General features: G+C 42.7%; 1 protein-coding gene across 1 annotated transcript in view; it reads left to right on the top strand.

Annotated features, from left to right (window-relative positions):
* The first annotated feature begins 4,786 nt into the window (after positions 1-4,786).
* The window catches only part of Arhgap42 (Rho GTPase activating protein 42), a 255,666-nt gene continuing 237,935 nt past the window's right edge, over positions 4,787-22,517 (top strand). Inside the window, exon 1 of the mRNA XM_021171512.3 lies at positions 4,787-5,254. Within this exon, the coding sequence (XP_021027171.1) occupies positions 5,101-5,254 (154 nt within the window). The 5' untranslated portion in view covers positions 4,787-5,100. The remainder of the gene's footprint in view (positions 5,255-22,517) is intronic.

Genomic DNA, 22,517 nt, shown 5'->3' with positions numbered 1-22,517 from the left:
GACCCAATTCCACTATATGAGACCTCATACAAGGAAATACCAAAGAAGAAGGAGAAGGAAGAGGAGGAGGAGGAGGGGGAGGAGGAGAAGGAGAAGGAGAAGGAGAAGGAGAAGGAGAAGGAGAAGGAGAAGGAGAAGGAGAAGGAGAAGGAGAAGGAGAAGGAGAAAGAGAAGGAGAAGGAGAAGGAAGGAGGAGGAGGAGGAGGAGGAGGAGGAGGAGGAGAAGGAGAAGGAGAAGGAGAAGGAGAAGGAGAAGGAGAAGGAGAAGGAGAAGGAGGAGAAGGAGAAGAAGAAGAAGAAGAAGAAGAAGAAGAAGAAGAAGAAGAAGAAGAAGAAGAAGAAGAAGAAGAAGAAGAAGAAGAAGAAGAAGAAGAAGAAGAAAGAAGAAGAAAGAAGAAGAAAAGCATAGTTATTTTAAGGTTGGAGAGAAGACTCAGCCAATAAACCGCTTGCTTCATTAGCCTAAGGTCCTGAACACAGAATCCAGAACCCATGATGTGCTGGTGTCTATGGGGAGATGGGAGACAGAGACACAAGAAGCCCTGGAAGCTAGTCTGGAAGATATAGTTGTGAGCAGCAAGAGGTGCTATCTCCAACAAGACAGATAGTGAAGACTGATGCATTTTATATCGTGTACAACCTGCTTAACATGGGACTGTAGTTAGTTAGGGCTGGAAATAGTCAAAGACACAGCCCTTGCCTAGCTGTTCACAGTCCTAAGTCCAACTCCCAACACTATAAAAGAGAAGGCAAGAAAGGAAAAGTCTAATGTAGCAATGGGAACTCTGAGAATCACACATTGCACACAGAGGTACAAAGACATTTCTTTTCTTTAAATGCAAATAAAATTATCTTTTTAAAAATGCGGACTTAAAAGTCTTTCTTTTGAGATAGGGTTTCACTGACCAGCTATGTAGATGACAGCTTTCAAATGACTTCAAAATACATATTTATATTTAGGGTTTGTTCATTATGACAGTGATCAAAGGCAGGAGGAGAGATGCATGTATTAGAGAAAGGCTGTGAGAACATTTTATAGCCACAGAAGATTCTGTAATTCAATCAGGTGGTGATGTCATATATCAACCAGTCTGATAATGAATGCTGGGGATAGAACATTGTGGGGAATAACCATGAGAGCAAAACTTTTTTTAAAAAAAAAGATTTATTTTATTTATATGAGTATACTGTCTGTTTTTAGACACAGCAGAAGAGGGCATCAGATTCAATTACAGATGGTTGTGAACTTCTGAAGTCACACAGGCTGGGGCAGAAAATGGAGCAGTTCTTGCCAGGTTGTGAGGTGGGCATAATAAAGATGATAAAATTTACATATATTCCTATATTTTACCACAGTGAGTGATTTTAAGAAAAGAATCATGCTCTTATAAAGTTACTATTAACTTTTTCTTTTTTGAGTCATGGTCTCTGTATGTCACCCTGTCCTTGAACTTTCAGAGATTGCTTGATACTGCCTCCAGACTGCTGGGATTAAAGGCATGTGCTGTCCTACCTGTGGCTTTGTTTGTTTGTCTTTGTTTTTCATTTTCATGTTGGAAGTCATAGAATCTGGTATAAGAATGAAGCAGAATGCTGTGAAAGTTCCTCTCGGAATTCCTTTGAGACCAGGCAGTGTTTAGAAGATGTCTCTAGAGATGTCAACAGGGACAATGCTCTAAACTCTCTTCTTCAATGTAGGCCAAAGAGTCTACAGTGGCTTATAGCTTAGTCATTTTCTTTCCCCAGGCATCACGGTAGTCTCAGGAGACTTGCTTCTTACAAGCATAGGTTTGTTCTCAGTGGGCCAAAGAGATGGCTTAGTGGTTAAGGACACACACAGCTCTTGCAGAGGATCAGAGTTTAGAGGAACAACCTCTTTTGGTCTACAAGGATATATGTACACATGGCATGTGCAAACACACACACACACACACACACACGTATTTATATACCTAGTTATGAAATAAAAGTTAATCTTAAAGAAATGTCTGTTCTCAGTAACTGCAAAATAATACCTTCACAGAAACACTTCTGGAGGCATCTATCTGGGATAAGGCAAAGGTTTAGGACAGATCCACAGCACTGCATCTGCTGCACGCCTCAACTACCTACTCACTCTTGAAACCAAACACACAGCTCCACTCCTCACTGCTCTATGAAGAAAACAGAGACATTTCACTGTGCCAATATCCAAGTCAGTGCCAGAGGGTGTGTACAGCCTGTAATATCTGTGCAGCCAACAATGCCACGTACTGCACAATTGAAAGTCTCCGGAAAGGCTCCATTTCAGTGCAGTGAAATTTCAGATGAGACTTTACACTTGCCGATTTGGAGAGCTTACCTTTTGAACACCGCCATTTGCATGGAATCTGGTTCATTTATTATTGTTCAAAACTTTTAGTAAATCTGTTTAAAAGCTGAACCATTTCTAATGTTTCAGATAGCTGGGTTAATGTGGCATGGGAGAGGGCTAGACTAACAAGTATGATTAAAGCATGAATCACGGACTGAGTCACCAGTAACTGAGAGCAGTGCAGGAAAGTGTCCACTCATAATACACTGTACTTCGATCCTATTGGGTGAAGGGTAGACACACAGTGCCAGGCTTACATCACTGCTCAGATGGGCTTCAGTGGAAGCCCTTGGGTCGGTACGCACCCCTGCCCAGCTCCTGCATACCCAACCCGTTGCAACGAATATACTCTGTCATTCTCTGGATTTTCTTTTCTGAGAAACGCTCAGGGTCATGCAGGATGCTCCAATATCTCTACCTTCTCATATAAGTCACTTTACCTGGGTCCCAGTGGTGTAGATAGTCAGCTTAAAACACAATAACCTCTATGCCTGAGGGAATGATAACCCAGGTATTAGAATCTAAACTACAGCTGCCCATAAGACTCCCACAGAAACCTCACCAACAACTAAAAGCTGCTTATCAAAGCAATCCACAGAATTGGTTATAAGGCAGTTATTTATGAGACAGAAGCTATTTTCTTGCTTTATAATGTTAGGTGCTTAGAACAGCAGCAACATGCAAAAGTTGTGAGTATACCATTTGTTAACCATGACCAGTTTTCTGTCCTTTGTTTGTGTGACAAATGGTTAAATCACAGTCCATGAAAGACAGCTCACGATAGCCCCTTCAATGATGAAGAAAAGTATTATTGCCTTCCCTTGTACTTCCAAATGAGGCATCTATGAAACTGACAGACAAGCTCCACACTCAGAAATTAAAAGAGCTAAGATGAGGGCTGGCAAGATGGCTCAGCTGACAAAAGTGATTGCTGCTGGGCCGAAGAATCTGAGTTCAATCCCTGGTGTCTCCCTTGTGGAAGGAACCAGTTGCAGCAGAGTGTCCCTTGACTTCCAGTGTTCAGATGTGTGTTCCCATCCCTAGAAGTAAATATCACAAGAAGAAAATGTATAGAACTGCCATCAGACATTTCTAAAGTGTGCAGACTTGTACTAAAAATATGGATGTAAGCTTTTAAAATAAGAATTTAAAACAAGTCATCAAGCATACTGTTTACATGGTTTTGTCTGTTTTAAAGTTTACATGCTATTTTTGCTTTTTGTTTTTTTGGTTTTGGTTTTGGTTTTTTGAGACAGGGTTTTTCTGTGTAGCCCTGGCTGTCCTGGAACTCACTCTCTAGACCAGGCTGGCCTCGAACTCAGAATTCCACCTACCTCTGCCTTCTGAGTGCTGGGATTAAAGACATGCGTCACCACGCTGTTTACATGCTATTTTTAATGTTATTCTATGGCTGAAAAAAAATAGCAGCTAAAGGTTCCTGAAATTTAATTGGGAAAAAATGTAAAGCACTTCAGTGGATTTTCCCATGATTTGTACAAGTTTCTTTTTTCCTTCCTTCCTTTCTTTTTTAAAAACAGATGGTTCAAATATACAAAGCAGTGGAATGTAGAAATTAAAAACAGATCCTTAAGAAAAGTAACGGAGTTCTCAAAAAAGCTACAGGTGAGTGCAGGATGACATAAAATAGTAGTTTATTTTGTTGTCAGGGTTTCAACAGAACGCACATTTATTCGGTCAACCTCTGCTAATTGACTCTTTGCAGGAATTCATATATATATATATATATATATATATATATATATATATATTCATCTCAGAGACAGTGTTTCTCTGTGTAGTTCATGTTGGCCTTGAACTCTTGGCAATTCTCCTGCTTCAGCCAGTTGAATGCAGGTATTACCTACCACCACCACCAAAGGAATTAATGATTCCTTTGAAATGCTTGATCAGGTCAAGTCGATGAAAGTCTCTGAACTAGTCCCACCCACCCATGTGTCAATTAGAGACACTAAAACAGGGGTATATAATATGTGAAATGAGTTAATAAAATCAATTCCCCTTTCTTACAGACTGAGGGATAACACCAAACACACCTCACTGATGGGTCAATTTAGCGGGGATTGGGAGTCAGGCGGGACACCCTTTCTATTTTGGACTTATGGGCAGGACCCTGAAGTGAAACTTGAACCGGCTGGGAAGTGGTAGTTCCCGCAGGGGTTAATGTGGGAGTCAGACTGTTCCTAAGGGGGACGCTGGGGGTTGGAGATGATTTGGGGCGCACAGGGCCTGGCGCTCACAGTGGGCCCAGACGGGGACGGGTAGGAATCGGGTGAGGCTACAACACAGCAGTGCTGGGTGCGGGGAGCAAAGTGCGCACGGCAGGGACCGGGCGGGGACCGGGCGGGGACAGCGAGGGGCGGGGAGGGTGGAGGAGGGTCTGCCCGGGAGCTGCAGGCCGGCCCGCGTGCGCTCGGCACAGGGGGCGGGTTTCCCTGCGGGCCCGAGTCGCCGTGAGGCGCCGCCAACTAAGCGCGCGCCACTGTCCCCAGGGTCAGCGAGTGACGCTGTCAGAAGACTCCTCTGCAGTACAGCGTGTAGCCTCGCCACCCCCACGGTGCGAGCGAGCGACGATGAGAGCGGGTGACAGCGCCCGGAGCCTCCGCCCGGCCTCGGGGCAGCTGCACTGAGCCCGGCGCGCGGGGCCCAGTCCTCCACTCTCCCCAGCGCTCCCCGGCGTTCGCAGTGTCCCCGCACCAGCCGCTGCTAGCGGCCGCCGCGCCTGGGCCATGGGGCTGCCCACTCTGGAGTTCAGCGATTCGTATTTGGACAGCCCGGATTTTAGGGAGCGATTGCAGTGTCACGAGATCGAGCTGGAGAGAACCAACAAGTTCATCAAAGAGCTGCTGAAGGATGGCTCTCTGCTCATCGGGGCGCTGAGAAGTGAGTGACGGGTCCCCAAGTGTGCAAGACCCCATGGGGTGCGGGACCCTGGTTGGGAAGCCCCAGACCGAGCTTCTTTTGTTTGAATGGGTTGGGGACAAAAGCTGAAGGGCTCCCCTGCTGGTGGCCAACGAAGTCTGTTCTTGGTGGTGCGGATTTACTTCCCAGGCAACACTGGGAAGGAAAAGTTTCCCCTACAGCCCTTGAAAGTCAACTTTTGAGGCTTGTCAGTGAAAAGTTGGTAGAGACTTTCACTTTTGTTTGTTGTTGCTAAAGTTTCAGTGCCTGGTGGTTTGTTTGTTTGTTTTTTTTTTTTGGGGGGGGTGGTTTTGTTGTTGTTGTTGTTTTAAATTGTTTTGATTTTTCGTTTTAAAGTGGTGGAGAGAGCTACCCCAGTCAGGGCAACAGAGTGAGACCCTGTCTCATAAACAAAACAAAACAAAACAAACAACAACAACAACAAATCAAAGCAAGCAAAACTCTCTGGGAAGAGTGGAAACGAGAGTATGGAGAGTCAAAGTGAAGTTAGTGAATTTAGTAATACTTTAGGAAAAGTAATTTCATACAACAATGACTCGTCATTGATTTGACCTCTTAAAAATACTCGTCTGCAGTTTGGCCATTGGTAAGCTGTTTGGACACAATAGGGTACCCGTGTATTTTAAAGCCCTTGTGAGTGTTCTGTTCGTATTAAATTTTGGCTTGCATAGTGTGGTGTGCAGTGTTGGTCATTGATGAGAGCTCAGGTCTACATTCAGTCAGACCTGGTAGATGTCAGTATCTTTCCCACACTTCTCCCTTCAGGATATTCTTTCCTCGTTTCTCCTTTAGAACTTCTCCTTCCATTATTACAACTCAAGCTTTCTCATACTGAGAACCAAGTGGATTACTTACTACACGCTAAACGTTAACCATTGCCTTTCCCAGAATCCACTTGTGTCTTACATGGAAAATTGGGAAGGCTTCAGCTTCTGAAAAGAGAAGTGCTTCGGTCTCTGGCCTCTTACGAGAGCGCTTACAGGATGGAGAGGCCTCTGGGTGATCTGATAGTCCCCAGGACATGTTCAGGGTTGCTGTAATCGCACAGATGGAATGCCCATTGTCAATTAATTGGGATTTGAGACTACTATGATAATGATTACTTACTGTGGTTTGTGACAATGTGAAATGCTTCTTTGCATTTCCTTGAGTTGTTACTAGGGAACCCTCCTCACCAGGGATGCTTCCTCATAGAGGCTAAACCATTCCTGGTGTGTTATGCTAGGCAGGCTGACTACACTTGGGATGTCAGGTGCTCTGCATTTGGTGTTTCGAACGTTGAAAATACTTCCTGACATGTATGTTTTTTTCACTGGTGCTGTTACTTCCCTGGGATTCTTCAGCTTAGCTTTATAAAAACAATGTGTTTCTCAGCCCTTGTTAGAACTGTTCTGTCATGCACACCAGAGGAAGTGGTGAGTGTATCAAGACCTAGAGAATAACAGGAATGCCCAACCTTTTGATATTGTTATTCGAAGATATACTGTTCTGCATTCACAGCTACCCTGAGACGAATGCAGCCTGTAGGCTGGCCCTAAGTAGGCTGGACATATTGAGACCCTGCCTCATGAATTCAGCCGTATGCCCTTAAATGTATAAACCTATTATCTTTCCAGAATGCTGTGTGATGACAGTGCATTCTTGTAACTAACACACACTTATTACTCCTTTCATTATGAAAGAAATGTTTTATTTCTTACTAAAGAATTCCCAGGACTAGTGAGTTGGCTCGGTGGGTAACCGTGCATGCCATGCAAGCCTGACCAGTTCCCAAGACACTTCAGATGATCACAGGCAAGCCAACACACACACACACACACACACACACACACACACACACACACACGCACACACCCAGTATCAGCTATCCGGAAACAAACAATCCTTGAGGTCACAGTAGAGTACTGCCTGTTGCTCACCAATACAGTCTTCCCTGTGGAGGATCCTCCAGGCCAGGCCACAGCTGCTAGATGCCCTCCCTCCTCAGCTGCTGGGATCCCACTACCTTGTTTGAAGGTTTTGAAGTTGTCTTAGTGCTTTCCCAGTCTCTCTGAGGGAGCCCTGATCCTCCACTTGCCCTTCTGACTTTTTCTTACCTTTCTGAGGGGGTTTTCAGCTAGTTTAATTGTTAAGCCTATGGTCCATTTCAGGATTTTAACTAAACATTGTTTCACTAATGATTTTCTAATATAACCCTGTTTGACTAATGATATCAGTGTCTGGTTTCTATTCTCAATTATATAGTAACTTTTTCTCTATGCATTGTGTTTGTTTGTTTGTTTGTTTGTTTGTGGCAAAGCCTTATGTAGCCCAGGCTGGCTCTGAGCTCTCTATCTTGCTGTTTCTACCTCTGGAGTCCTGGTATTATTGTTTCAGGGCACTATATTAATTGTACATACATTTTTTTTTGTTTTGGTTTTTATGTACAGCATGCCTGTTTCAATAAAAATTACACACATGTTTCTTGACCCAAGTTTCTTTAGTTGATTGTAAGATTGCTCATATATTCAACTAGAAAGTTTTATTTTGTGAGCTTTTTGTAGTTGTTGGTGTTGTTTCTTTGTACATTGAGACAATGTGTCATGATGTAACTCAGATAGGCCTTGATTTAAAATCCAGCTGTTACAACTTCTCCAATTCTGGGATCACAGGATTGTACTACCACAGTGAGTTTAAAACTGTATTTTATGTGCAGGAATGTTTGCCTCTGTAGATGTGTATATGGTATGTACTCTCCATGCCTTCAGAGGTCAGAAGAAGGTATCATGTCCTCTGGGACTGAAGTTTTAGACGGTTGTGAGTCACCATGTGGGTGGTAGGAATCAAACTCAGGTGCTCTGGAAGAGCAGCCATCTCCACCCCCCACCCCCATGAGATCTCAATATGTTGCCCAGGATAGGTTTGAATGCCTCAGCTTGATTGCTCTTCTTGCCTTCAGTTTCCATAGCTGTTGGTCTGACAGGTTTATGTGATTGTATTTTAAATATGTATAAAATACCTGTGTTATTACATTACATTTGTGTGTCCACTGTGAGGGACAGGCTTATGGTTCAGCATTTTGAGCTTGACTTAAGTTCGAATCCCAGGTATGCTAGCTATAAATTTAGTAGCTACAAACCTCATTGCTATGGTTTTCTGCTTATTTTGTCATGTACTTTATATCTGTGTTTGATAATGTTCATGATAACAGTGACTCAAGTTTTGTTCAAGATGTGTGACTCAAAATCTCCACTCTTTTTTTTTTTTTTTTTTTTTCCGAGACAGGGTTTCTCTGTATAGCCCCGGCTGTCCACTCTTAAACAATCATAAAATCAGTTTTTTACTTATTTGCTTTTCCTTTTAAAGGATCATATGTGCTGAAATATTTCAGAGTTATTCTCTTATATCTTTTCCCATATACTAGTCTTTGTTTATACTTTTAGTTTAAAGAATCCTCGAGAAAGAACAAAAATGAACTTTTGTTCTTGAAGTGGATGGTTGGGGGAGAAAATGGGATTGAAAGTAACTATGAAATTTCAACTATTCTACTTTAAAGGGGGGACACGCATGAGGTGGTGAGGAGATTACCTTATAGCCATTCTGGGGTACATGCATGTGTCAGAATGTAACTTTGTGTGCCATAAGTGTATACAGTTTTTTCAATTGTGTGTGTGTGTATGTGTATGTGTATGTGTATGTGTATGTGTATGTGTGTGTTTCAGAGGAAACTCCCAGGCTGTCATTTCTGTTTTCCACCTTGTTTTCAGAGTCAAGGTCTCAACCTGGCCTGGAATTCACCTTCAACTAGACTAGGCTGGTGGGCCATGAATCCCCAGGGACTGTCTGTTTCTGTCTCCCCGGTGTTGTGATTGAACAATCGAACCACCATATCCAGGTGTTTGTTTGTTTGTTTGTTTTTCTCTCTTTTTTTTTTCTTTTCTCCTTCTCTCTCCTCTCCTCTCCTCTCCTCTCCTCTCCTCTCCTCTCCTCTCCTCTCCTCTCCTCTCCTCTCCTCTCCTCTCCTCTCCTCTCCTCTCCTCTCCTCTCCTCTCCTCTCCTCTCCTCTCCTCTTCTCTTCTCTTCTCTTCTCTTCTCTCTCTCTCTCTCTCTCTCTCTCTCTCTCTCTCTCTCTCTCTCTGTTTGAGACAGGGTTTCTCTGTGTAGCCCTGGCTGTCCTGGAACTCACTCTTTAGACCAGGTTGGCCTCGAACTCAGAAATCCGCCTGCCTCTGCCTCCCAAGTGTGCCACCACTGCCCGGCTGTTTGTTTTTTAATGTGGGTCTAGGGCTGAAATTTTGGTCTTCATGCTTACATGGTAAGCACTTTAATGAGCAAGTCATCTCCTCAACCCAGCTTTTGTCAACTAAAATCAATCAACCAATAATTCAAACACATGTAGACCTCTACATGTATGAAGTGGCATTTGATAATGTTCTTTGCTGTGTATACAGTCAGAAAAAAAGCAAAAACTGAAAAATCTACCTCTGTCTATAGACCTTTTCTTCATCGTTTTCTTAGTCTCTGTTCTATGGCTGTGAAGAGACACTGTGACTAAGGCAACTCTTATAAGCGAAAACATCTAATTGGAGGCTTGCTAATGATTTCAGAGGTTTAGTCCATGGTGGGAAGGATGAAGGCATAGTGCTGGAGCAGTACCTGAGAGCTTTAAATCCTGATCTGCAGGTATCAGACAGACAAGACAGACACACACACACACACACACACACACACACACACACACACACTCCGAGAGAGAGAGAGAGACAGAGATAGAACAGTGACAGACACTGGGCCTGGTATTGGCTTTTGTATCCTCTGAGCCCACTCTTAGTGAAACACCTCTTCCAACAAGGCCATAGCTCCCAATTCTTCCTAGATAGTTCTAATAACTGGGAATCAAACATTCAAACATATGAGCCCATGGAAGAAGTTTCTCAATCAACCACCACAGTCATTTCTCCAAAGCAATGTCATGTAACAGGTATTTACATTACCTACTGATGGAAAGTGGTCCAGCGCTGAGGTGCAGTGTGGGTGGAACGTGTATGGGTTCCGTGTAGATACTGTGGCCTTTACATAGGTGATGCTTTTGGATTTCAGAGGCTCCAGAGTCTTGCCCCCATAACTGGTGGATACTAAAATAAGAAGGCTTACTAGCAGTGTGAGCATTCTTCAGTCCACCCTGCCCTGTAACATAGAGGCCAGCCTACTTCTATTCTGGCTTCCCTCTCAGTAGTTTATGCTGGAACTTGCTAGCCATTTTGTTTGCTGTTAAGAGTTTCTCAAATATGTGTATTTCAGTTTCTTTGAAAAGGAATAGCCATAATGGAATCTATCTATCTATCTATCTATCTATCTATCTATCTATCTATCTCTCTATCTATCTATCGCTGATTATTTATTATGATTGGTAAATGTAGGTGTGATGGCTAAACTTGATTGCCAATTTTACAAGATCTGGGAAGAGAGAACCTCAGTTGAGGGCTTGTCTCCCTAGGAGTGGCCTGTGGGAATGTCTGTGGAGCTTTTTCTTGATTGGCAAATTAATGTAGGAGGACCCCACCCACCAGGGACAACATCATCCCTCAGAGCTGGCTGTAAGAAAGGCTGCTAACTGTGAGATAGAGATTGAGTCAGTAAGAAGTGTTGTTCCTTATTTCCTGCTTCAGTGTATGTCCTCATTTTCCTCAGTGACAAAATGTGACCTGGAAATATAAGCAGAGTAAATCTTTTCCTTCCCAAGTTACGTTTGCTCATGTTGTTAATTCCAGCAATACAAATTAGGGCAATATGTAAGCATGAAACTCTGTGTATTACATTCATACTATTTTAAAAGCAAGTGAGTTTACGATTTTAATGTATGCAATATTGAAAGACTAATACAAAACTTGTCAGCTCCAGTTAACTGATCTAATGATGCTTGTACTGGCTGGTTTTGTGTGTCAACTTGACCCAGGCTGGAGTTATCACAGAGAAAGGAGCTTCAGTTGAAGAAATGCCTCCCTGAGATCCAGCTGTGGGGCATTTTCTCAATTAGTGATCAAGGGGGAAGGGCCCCTTGTGGGTGGGACCATCTCTGGGCTGGTAGTCTTGGGTTCTATAAGAAAGCAGGCTGAGCAAGCCAGGGGAAGCAAGCCAGTAAGGAACATCCCTACATGGCCTCTGCATCTGATGTTCCTGCTTTTTGACATGTTTACTTCCAGTCCTGACTTCTTTTGGCGATGAACAGCAACATGGAAGTGTAAGCTGAATAAACCCTTTCCTCCCCAATTTGCTTCTTGGTCATGATGTTTGTGCAGGACTAGATACCCTGACTAAGACAATGTTCTTTTGGTGAAGCTAATTTTTCTCTCAGAGATTGTTGATAACATCTGGTAGTGTTTGCTGCTTTTGCCGTGGAAACTCCGCCAGCATTGATGCCTTGGTGATGGCTTTCCTTCACAGACATCTGTCACTAAAAGGACACCTGTCTTCTAGAGACAGATGTTTCTGCCACTATTTGTGGGGGCCATGGGTGTGGGGAAAGAGGGGAGTGGGAGAGAACCCATGTCCTGTCAGAGTTCCAGTGCTCTAGGCAGGCGGACTCGGGAGGACTGCCACACGCTTTCTATGAGGCCCTGGGTGTTTGTCTGGCTGTGGAAAGCCACAGAAGCCCAGCTCGGTGGGTGCTGGACAAGGGGCAGTCCTAGGCACCTGGTTCTCAGCTCCTGGCATTCCACGCTGAATACCGCGGAGGAGCTGAGAACAGAATGGGGGGCTCATCAGCCCAGGGGCTGAAGTGAGGAGAGGGTAGGAGGAGATGGGGGGCAATTGATGGTTCCCATGCAGGCAAGAGTCCTTGGTCCAGTCTGTGGCTGCAGCGCAGGAAGGCCTTCTGGCGGGAGGTTAGGCGAAAGCCTATCCCATCATTCAAGCATGGAGGGCCTAGATGAGCTGAGACAGTCTATAGTTTTAGAGCTTTATTGTAGAAAGCCAGAGAGAAAGAGAGAAGGTAGAAAGAGAGAGGCCAGCCATGGCCACGTGGGGGAAGGGGGGAGGAGAGAGAGAGAAAGAGGGATAGAGAAGAGAGTAAGAAAGATGAAAGCTTAAAGAGAGCAAGGAGGGGGCCAAGCAGCCCCTCTGGGCTATCTTGCTGTTACCTGGTAACTATGGGGAGGAGCTTTGCATTTGGAGTTGTTGTGGTGTAAGGAAAAAAGTAGGTAAAAGAGGAAAGGAAACCTTTACAGTGCTTGAGAGGCCTTCCATGGGTCCTTCCTGTTTAACTGTGGGGAGGAGCATACCTAGTTATAGTCAGGTAACTGTGGAGGTGGAGTCTAGCCAGAATGCCAGAAGCTTGGGACATTGTCTGCATGACTGATAGTCACAGAATTATGGAGTTGGGGGCTCTGTGGTGTCAGGCACCTGGCTCTGGGAACGTGGCTTGCTTTTCCGTCTCTTGTAGAGTTCTCTACTGGGTCACCAGAGCAAGCCCCATTCAACCAAAGTAGGCTGCCTATCACAGTCCCACAACTAGGAACCTATAATCCCAAGAAGATACATGGCACTTATTCCAGTGGTTACACGGGCACAGGCTGATGTAGAATATGCCTCTGGAGGGAAATAATTAGAATAGGCTAGCACAGTTCCCTGTAGGTATGTATCATTGCAGTCTCAGACTTGAGTATGAGGTTCATAGCTACCCATGTATGTGTGATCTGGAAGAAGGAAGATGTTAAAGATCAACAGAAAACCCAGTGTCAGTGAACACCCTGAGTTGTCTTAGAAGGGAAGCTGGTACTCTGGCATGGACCTGCATCCTAGTACTTGGGAGGTGCAAACAGGAGGATTCTGAAGGATGTCATGGCTTCACTTGATAATTTATCTATGCAGCAAGTTGGAGGCCAGCCTGGGCTAGCTACATGAGACTCTTCTAGAACGATAATAACAAAAAGGAATTGTGGTAGGAAAGATAATGCACCCCATCTCCCATTTTCTTCACAAACTCTGCCTTGCTCTGCACAGGTATGTTTACTAAGCCAGTATCTATTTGGAGTTGTTGTGGTGTAAGGAAAAAATTAGGTAAAAGAGGAAAGGAAACCTTTACAGTGCTTGAGAGGCCTTCCATGGGTCCTTCCTGTTTACACAGTCATTTACAGACTGAGAAGTGTTACCTCAGGCTATTCCAGGTATTTGAACTTGTGATGGGCTGTCTTTAGCTGTCCGGGGTGCTGCTTTAGTGCTGTGAATTCTACAGAGGTGGTTTCACTTGTTAGACTGGGTAGCCCAGTCAAAAGTGTGAATGTGTAATTACCGAAACCATTCATTTGCTCCTTATAGTCCTCAGAGCTCCAGGTAAGTGAGCAGATGCCTTCCAAAGGAGCTGTAATTAATTTTAGGTGCTAGATTCAAATTGTGAAGCTTTAAGGTCATTTCAGGGACTTGTTCCTCTGGAAGGCAATCATACTTGTGTTAATTTCAATAGGTGCCTTGGTGCTCATCGGAGGGGAACTAAGCCAGCCTGGCCCATTACTCCAGCAGCCTCATTGCAAGTTCCACAGGAGCTCAGTACACACTCTGGAATGGTCTCTGTTTCTCTTGATTTTCTTTGCAGTGAGTGGTCACTGAGGTGTTCTGGGTTAGAAGGTCAGAAAAATCTGTTGCATTGGGCATAGAAAAGCAGATCCTGTGTAGTGTGAGGAACACCTTAGAAGTAACTACTGCATGCATGGCCTCCAGTCACTAGGGTGAGGGTGTTCTGAGAGTGCAGAAAATGCAGGAACCACTAAACTGAGTCACTGAAAAGCTGCTTTCACAAGCATCCTTCCAATCCTCATGGTTCAGAGACTGCAGTGTTAACTGGGTTAAAGGAGATGCAAGAGAAAAAGAACAGAGTTTACATTTACTATTGAATTGGTAACAAGTACAAGTTTACTAATGTTTTATGTATTTATATGGAAAATGACTCATTTTTCCCCTAGATTCCTAAGCAGAAAATAGGAGATTTAAAACCTGAAACATTACACTGCATTGAGTAGACAATTTACTGTTGCATTTATGCAACAGTGAAATGCTTATGACGGACAGATGAGAAAAGGAGAAAGGGCTTGAGTTTGTATACTCTTGAATTTCTTTCACGAATCGTTTTTTCTTGGCAGAGCTCTGACTACAGAGCCAGCCATCTCTGCTGCTTGAATTGCAATTCTGCCCATTTCAGCTTCCAGGCAGGTGCTCTATCCCACACCCTCACCTGTCACCTGGCAGATTCAGCTCACAACTCTGCCAGTTTTTGTCTTTCCTTTAGCCTGCCAAACCTCTACTCTGAATCTAATAATCCTTACAATATGTCCCCAGTAGACCAGGCCTCAGCAGCCAAGAGCTGCTTTTTACTGACTTTCATCCTGAAAGTTAGAGCCCATTGCCAAGTGCCTGGTCATAGAACCTCAGCTTCATCTTTCATAGCTAAGCTCCCAGTTACGATAGCTGGTTTCTATAGAGTCCTAGCAGCGCACATAAAACTGGTTCATCCTAATAGTCCCGGAAGCAAAGGAAAAGGGCCAAGATGATAGCAGGACAGTTGTTAAATGTGATTATTTGTGGTGGTGCACACCTTTAATCAAAGCAATCAGGTCACTGAGAAAAGGTCAGGAGTTTCAGGGAATCCTTGGCTACATAGTGAGTTTGAGGCCAACCTAAGCTATGTATCACCCTGTCTCAGGAGAAGGAGGAGGAGGAGAAAGAGGAGGAGGAAGAGGAGAGGAAGAAGAGGAAGAGGAAGAAGACGAGGAGGAGGAGTTATGTAAATATTTGTCTAGATGAACTTAAATTTTAAAAAAGTATTTTGTGTGTGTACAAGCACATGTGTGTGCATGTGCACATGCAGGTAGAGAACCTAGGTTTCCAGAATTACACAGCAAGAAAACTCCATTTGCCGAACAATCTCCTGGGCTGAGATTTACACTTTAGTTTGGATATTTCTAGAAGACATCTAATTAGAAGTGGCTGACCAGAGCTCTTCTATTTACAGGATCTGACTTCACTGTCAAGAATCCACTTATCAAAGCTGGCTGTGATGATATATTCCTTTCAAAGCAGCATATGGAATCCTTAGGCAGGAGGATTGTGAGTTCCAGGTTACCCCAGGCTATACAACCAGACCCTGTATGGAAAGGAAACATATTCTGTTATTACACTGAAGCAAGAATTGTGCTGGAATCTACACATAGGGCAGTGTGTCGACCATGTAGTTTGCTTCAGAACAAGTCCAACACTGAGCAGTAAGGTGCAAATAGGCTGCACAATATGCTGGGTCATATTTGTTTTTTCCAACTGTTTTCTGTTGTGGAAAATATTAAATATGAACCCACCAAATCCCCAGCAGGGCTGGACCATGCTCCTGTGCTCCAGCTGCTTGCACCTCTCTCCAGCTAGTCCCCCACAGTCTCTTGCTTGCTTGTCCCTTGACCATGGTTCCTCTCCGAGATCCGTGTTCCCACATTCCAGTAACTAAGTAAGTCAAAACTCTTGAGCCTTATGATTAGCCAATCAGATGGATGTATCAATAAAATCTCAGTTTACAAGATGCCAATACAATAATCTCTGAGCCAATTGATAATAATAAAAGTTTCATCCCAGTTGTTCTAACCTTATGATATTATAAGTACCTGTGGCTGGTTCTAGCCACCCTGGTTCATGTCTGTCCATCTTCATTCTCCATTCTCTCTTTCTCCCTCTTATGTTCTCTATCTCTGCAACTCTTAGCTCTGCATCCCTTTTCCCTGTCCAATCACAGGCCTCCTGCTACCTTAGAACATAAGAAGGATCTGATTTTCTATGTTTTCCTTTCCGGAGTGGAAATAACGTTATAATAGACATGCAGGGAGTGGCAAGAATCACGTGGCTGATGAACACTGTAGAACAGATTGAGCGTGATAGATTTTTTTTTTGTCTAATGTTTAGATTGGATATTAGAAGGCTATTCATATGAGTGTTTTAAGAAATGCAAAATTGTGAAATTTTAGCACTATTGGCTTATCTGATTTGGCTGATTTTCTGGTATAATGGGAGCATCTCATAAATTATAGTAAATGATGATCACACCTTATACGTCTCAAAAGTGAAATAGGTAGGTGAGTAGTTTCTCTGAACAGAATGGGCCCTCATGAGATCAACTTCAGAGGAGAAAACTTTTCCCACCTAGTTTCTCTATGAAAGGAAGACTGTGGCTTAGAAAGGAACATTTCCAGGTGCCTGAGAGGCACAGATAGACAGATGATAGTGATGTATATTGGTTTGTCCAATTGACACCAGGTTTCTCTGTGTAGCCCTGGATGGCCTGGACATTGCCTTGTTGTTCAGATGAGTGTGAACTCAGAGATCCTCATGAGTGCTGGGGTTAGCAGGGATAAGGGTGGATACCATTACACCCAGCTGATTGTGATTTGAGGCCATTCTGGCATTATTAGTGAGAGAAGGCTGTGGTAGGATTGGTAGCATGTTGTGGACTAGTCAAGAGCAGGCATTGATGGGAAAGGACACTGAGTTTAGAATCAGGAAGGAAGATTAATGTGGCTCAGTGTGAAGATGGAGGATGACCCAAGGAAGAGGGCGAATGAGAGTTGGCATGAAAACCACCAGGAGGGAATAATTGGATGGCTACTGCTTTATATATAAATATACACATACGTGTGTGTGTGTGTGTGTATATATATATATATATATATACATATATATATATATCAAAGGATGATCAGGCATGGGAGAATGTGGATGGATGGACAGAAAGTCTGGCCTTTGGGGCTAGCATCTAAAGATATGACCTTTAGGGGGTAAAGAAAAAGAATATACAATATATCCTGAGTAACTCTAATGGATGAAAACCAGGAAAGGCCCACAAGACAATGAGTTTTGTCTCAGATGGTCAAGTTTAGACCAAACTGGGTACTTTTCTTCTCAGTACTCACCCATCTACCTGTCCATCATCTATCTATCTATCTATCTATCTATCTATCTATCTATCTATCTATGTATCTAGTCATCTGTCACTCATGTATTTCACCATCACCACCACTGCCATCATCATCATCATCATCAATCTCTAGAGCTGTTAATGGCCTCAAATTTAGCAAGTAGCCTAGGCTAGTTTCAAACTCAGGGCAAACCTTCAACTTTATCTTCATGAGAGGTGGTGTTACAGGCATGAGCCACCATCCCCTGGCTTCTGGTACTCTTTTAATTCCTTACATTGCTCTAATAAAAATTACAGTTTTGTGGCTGGCTGAGTGATGTATATGGCACCCATTTACAGAGGGTGTAACAAGGAGACCTCAGTCACTAGGTGCTGTCTCCCGTCTTCTGGCTTCAGTTTCAGCTTCAGCTTACCTCTTGTTTTGAGTCTGAGCTTTGAACTTCAGTTAGGTAATCCCAGTTTATCCAAATCATCTGAGTACTAAACCTGAATAAAAGACACAGAGAATGTTTGCTTTTTAGATGAGCTTTATTTTGTCACTCACAGGGATTTAGGGCTATTAGCATTTCGTCTCTGATCGTTCGAACACTTTCAGCACTTGGTAGGTGTGCGGGAGATATGGCTTGAACAGAAGCTAGTCCAGTTTAATGGAAAGAGACATGGCTTTGGAGTGCACGAAGTGCCTTTGCAGTTCCATTTGTAGTTGTGGGCATATCCCGTGCTTCTCTGGTGACTTTGCCAACTCTAGAATAGTTAACAATGCATGCATTTTTCTGTACTGGGTATAATTTTAAAATTTTGTTTATAATGTGCATTGATATTTTGCCTGGATATATGTCTGTACACTACATGTGCACATGCCTGGTGTCCTCACAGGCCAGAAGATCAGATCCCCCAAGAACTAGGTTACAGTTGGTTAGCAGCTGCCATGTGGGTTCTGAGAATTAACCTGGGTCCTGGGGAAAAGCATCTCTTGCTCGTACTGCTAATCCATCTCTCCAGCCTTGGATTCGTGACATATGCAGAGGATCTAGAGCAATGGATGTTAATTTCCTCACACTTTCCCCACTAGTGAATGTTGACTCTAGGGGATGAATGTATTTATTAGATGATCAGATTTATAAGAGATTGTGTCCAGCTAATATCTCAAAGTACTGAAGCCAAAGGTTGTAATCAGACCACTTAATAGTGGGACTGATTCCAAAATTCTATGGGAAGAAAAATGATTGAGTATTCTAAAACTTCTAGAGTACTATAAGATCTCACAACAACCAAATTGATTAGATTAGGCTTATTTGATATTTGTGGGCTGGGGATATGACTCAGTTGGTAGAGCACTTGCCTAGGATGTAGTCCACTCAGGCAATTCAGTTCCTAACACCACATAAACTGGAGGTGGTAGTGCAATGCCTTGTATGGCAGCACTTGGGAGCTGGAGAGTCAGAAGTCCAAGGCTTTATGGTGAGTCTGAGGACAGCCTGGGATACAGAAAACTCCATCTCAAATAGGAAGAAAGGAATAAAGGAACTAAGAAAGGAAGGAAAGAAGAAGGAAGGGGAAAGGAAGGAAGAAGGAAGGAAAGAAGAAGGATGGTAGGATGGAAGGAGGAAGGAAAAAGGCAGGAAGGAGGAAGGAAGAAAGGAAGAAGGAAGGAAGAAAGGAAAAATGAAGGCGAAAGGAAGGAAGGAAAATGGAAGGAGGAAGGAAGGTGGAAGGAAGGAAGGAGAAAGAAAGGAGCAAAGGAGGAAGGAACGAGTAAATACATTAATATTGGCATTAAAGAATCCTGGGCTGGTCAAATGCTGACGGACTAGGTTTAATCCCCAGAATCCAGAGTCGGATGAGAGAACAGACCTGTGAAAGTTACCCTCATCTCCACGTTGTGTGCTGTGGTATACGTATACCTGCACTTAGGAGCAAACAACACATGTGTGCTCTCACATACACATGTACACGCATCTCAATAAAAGAATTTTGTTCAGCAATGATAATATTGTGTAGTGACTCAGATGTAAGGGACATTGCTATGAAGGTGAAATTGCACAAATGACTATGACTTATTGTTAAAAAGCTGTTTTACCATTTAACAGATTATTTTTTTTCCAAAGATAAGGTCTCACTGTGCAGCTTTGCCTAACTCTCTGCATAGAACAGTCTGTCCTCACACTTAGAGATTCACGTACCTCCTGAGAGGTGAGATTAAAATCATGTACACCACACCCAGCTCAAAATGCTGACTTTTAATTTTGGGGAAATTTGTTCTTTAAATACAATTCTTTTTTTTTTTTTTAAACAGTTTTGTTGAGACATGATTTCCTGCTGTGAAACTTACCCTGCTAAAATTCAATGGTTTTTATATACTTATAGTTGTGCCTCCATTCCACTATTTTTAGAATATTTTTTCACTCTGGTTAGCCCTGTTGTCTCATATTTTGATAAAGTAATACTGCTATTAACATACTCCAAAATTTTTCTATATGAAAAACTTTATTTCATTTTAATTTAACCTTCCATGTCAAAATGGACACACTTTAAATACAATATGCATAAATAAATTGCAATACATACAGTATTCACACCATTATGTTAAATATTTTCATTGCATCTGAGCATCCTTTGTTAGTGTAGTTACAGTTGAAGTCCCACAGCCTGAGGTGCTATTTACATGCGAGTAATTTAAAACAGTCTACATACCAAATGTAAAGGGAACCAGAGCAGGCTGTATTTTATATAAAGCAACATCTGCCATTGGCTTTACTTCACCAACAGGAAATTGGATCATGTATCCACTATGTGATTGAATAAAACTTTCATCTTGGGAAAAATTCTTCCTGTAATGCCGGCACTTGTCTCTCTTTCTGAACTGAAGCCTGTGGTGTGCATGCTGTGACAAGCTGTTAGGAAGCCCTGATGTGCTGGGGTGCTGGGGTACTGGAGTACAACCACAGCCTCCATTGGACTTTACTAGAAATAAGAAGCAGTCATTCACAGCCTCTTTAGCTTGCTCTGGCTGCTGGTTTTCATATAGTCATCAGCTGACGCCAGTCCCTGCATAGATCATTTTTCCCCAAGGATAAAGTAATTTAAAAAAATAGATTTATTCATTTTATTTTATATGCAAGTGTTTGCCTGTACATTCAGCTATGCATCAAATGCCTAGTGAGTCTGAGATGTTCGTGGTAGGACTTGCCCTTTCTCACACCTTGGTTTAGGACACTCAACCAACATGGGATGCACTATGCATGCCCTCATGCTGGACCCACCAACACCACAGCCTGAAAGACCTCAGCTTGAATTCCAGGCTGTCCCATGAATCTTTTGTTGGGCCAGTGGGATGATCAGAGGTCGCAGAGGGTTTTTCTCTGTTCTTATAGAAACATGATGGTTAATTACTGAAAAGACTGATTTTTTTCAATATACTATCACCATCTATTTCAGAATGTATCACTTCAGTATATAGTTGGATTCTGTAGTATTTTTTAAAAGTTGTCCTTGAGGCTGGGGATGTGGCTCAGTGGTAAAGTGCACATATTGCTCTTCCAGGGGACCTAAGTTCAGTTCCTAGCACCCATGTCAGGTGGCCTGAAACTGCCTGTATCTCTCTAGCTCCAGCAGTTCTAAAACCTATGGCTTCCATGGAAAGCACACACTCATGAAGCGCACACACATACACACAGACACACACACACATGGAAAGAGACACAGACACGTACACACTTAAAAATAATACAAATAAATCTCCAACTAAAGAGTTGTAAAAGTTTTCAGCTATTTTAATACCCCACACCACCACTGTGATTTGGCTGTGATGTATAGATAGGCTGTGGTCCCTGGCAATGTAATTATATTTACTTAGAATTGAAAATAATACAAAATGACAAGCAAGTGCTATTAAAGCTTATTAAATTCATTACTTATCTATTAAACATAAATTTTACCATCTGAAATTGAAAGAAAAAGTAAGGCAAAAATTATTTATGTATCATTGTCATTACACAAGGCAAAAATATGCCCATGGAAACACAATGAAATAAATATACTGAAAAGGAAGTGTGTATAAACATATGAAGCGAGGTGTATCGGAGTTCATGTTAATAGGGACACTCAGAGCCTTGTCCCTTTGTCGGAAGTTAGGGAGACCTACTGGGAGGCTGAGGCAGGTGTTGTGTAACTGCTTAGCATCTCTCAGCCAAAGCGTAGCTCTACATTTGACTGATATGTGCACTTGAGCGAGGGTGTGTGTATATGTGGGTGTGTGTTTGTATGTGAGAGTGTGGTGTGTGTAAGTGTGTGTTTGTAAGTGTGTGGTGTGTGTGAGTGTGTGTGTTTCTATGTGAGTGCGTGGTATGTGTGAGTGTATGTGTGTATATATGAATGTGTGGGATGTGTGTGAGTATGTGTGTGTGTGTGTGGGATGTGTAGGAGGGTCCCTTGAATTTCAAATCTCCAGCATGTAACTGCAAGTCAGTCAGGGAGAAACACAGCTTTTTGGTCTTTGGACTTTAGTTTCTTTGTTTCTAATTCATGAAAGAGTCTCTGTAAATTATTTGCTAGCAACTTTACTTTGGATCTTCACTAACCTTCCCTTCTTGATTTTCTACCTCCAATTTCTGGCTATTTAGTTTGTCTTTTCTTTTTATCTAATTTTGTCCTAAAAATGCTTTTTGTCCTTTAGAAGAGGCATCAAGACAAATCCTAAAAATAACATTTTCGGGTCTGGTCTATTTTATTTGGCTGTGGTAAGCATCCAGTTTTTAGTGGGCCAATTAATTATGCCAGGTGTTCCATGAAAGTGTAACTAGTGTCCCAAGCATGGTTCTTCAGAGCTTACAAAATCAGGCTTTAAGCATGCTGAGAATATACTTCTGGCACCGATTCCCTAGCAGAGTCTATAGTGACTTTATTGATTTTACAAGTTTTTTGTTTTAATTTTTTTGTAAATGTCTGGAAAGGATTTCAGTTTCTGTGGAAATCCCTCACCGGAAGACATGATATTATTATCTTGAGGTAGCATGTGCTGAGGCAGGTGAGTCACAGTGAACTAGAGAAAGTGAGAGATGCTTCATCAGTAACTGGCTTCTACTGCCTCCTAAGGTTGGCCTTCTGTTAGTTACTTTCGGAGTGGACCTTGACCTGGACCCTGCACTCAGTCTCTGGTGAGTTTGTAACTCTCTCAGAGGCTGTTTGCTAGTTCGGGTTTGGGGCTGCTGGCTTTGCTACAGAGATAGATTGTCGCAATTAAGTCCAATCATTTATTAACCACTGTGTCAATCATGGTTTATTTTTATTTAATTTTTTTAA

The sequence above is a fragment of the Mus caroli genome, unplaced genomic scaffold, assembly GCF_978045245.1.
Source record: "Mus caroli unplaced genomic scaffold, Mus_caroli_1 scaffold_11, whole genome shotgun sequence".
Taxonomy (NCBI): Eukaryota; Metazoa; Chordata; class Mammalia; order Rodentia; family Muridae; genus Mus; species Mus caroli.
The sequence above is the reverse complement of the archived record's forward strand: the minus strand, read 5'-3'. Positions and strand labels throughout refer to the sequence as shown.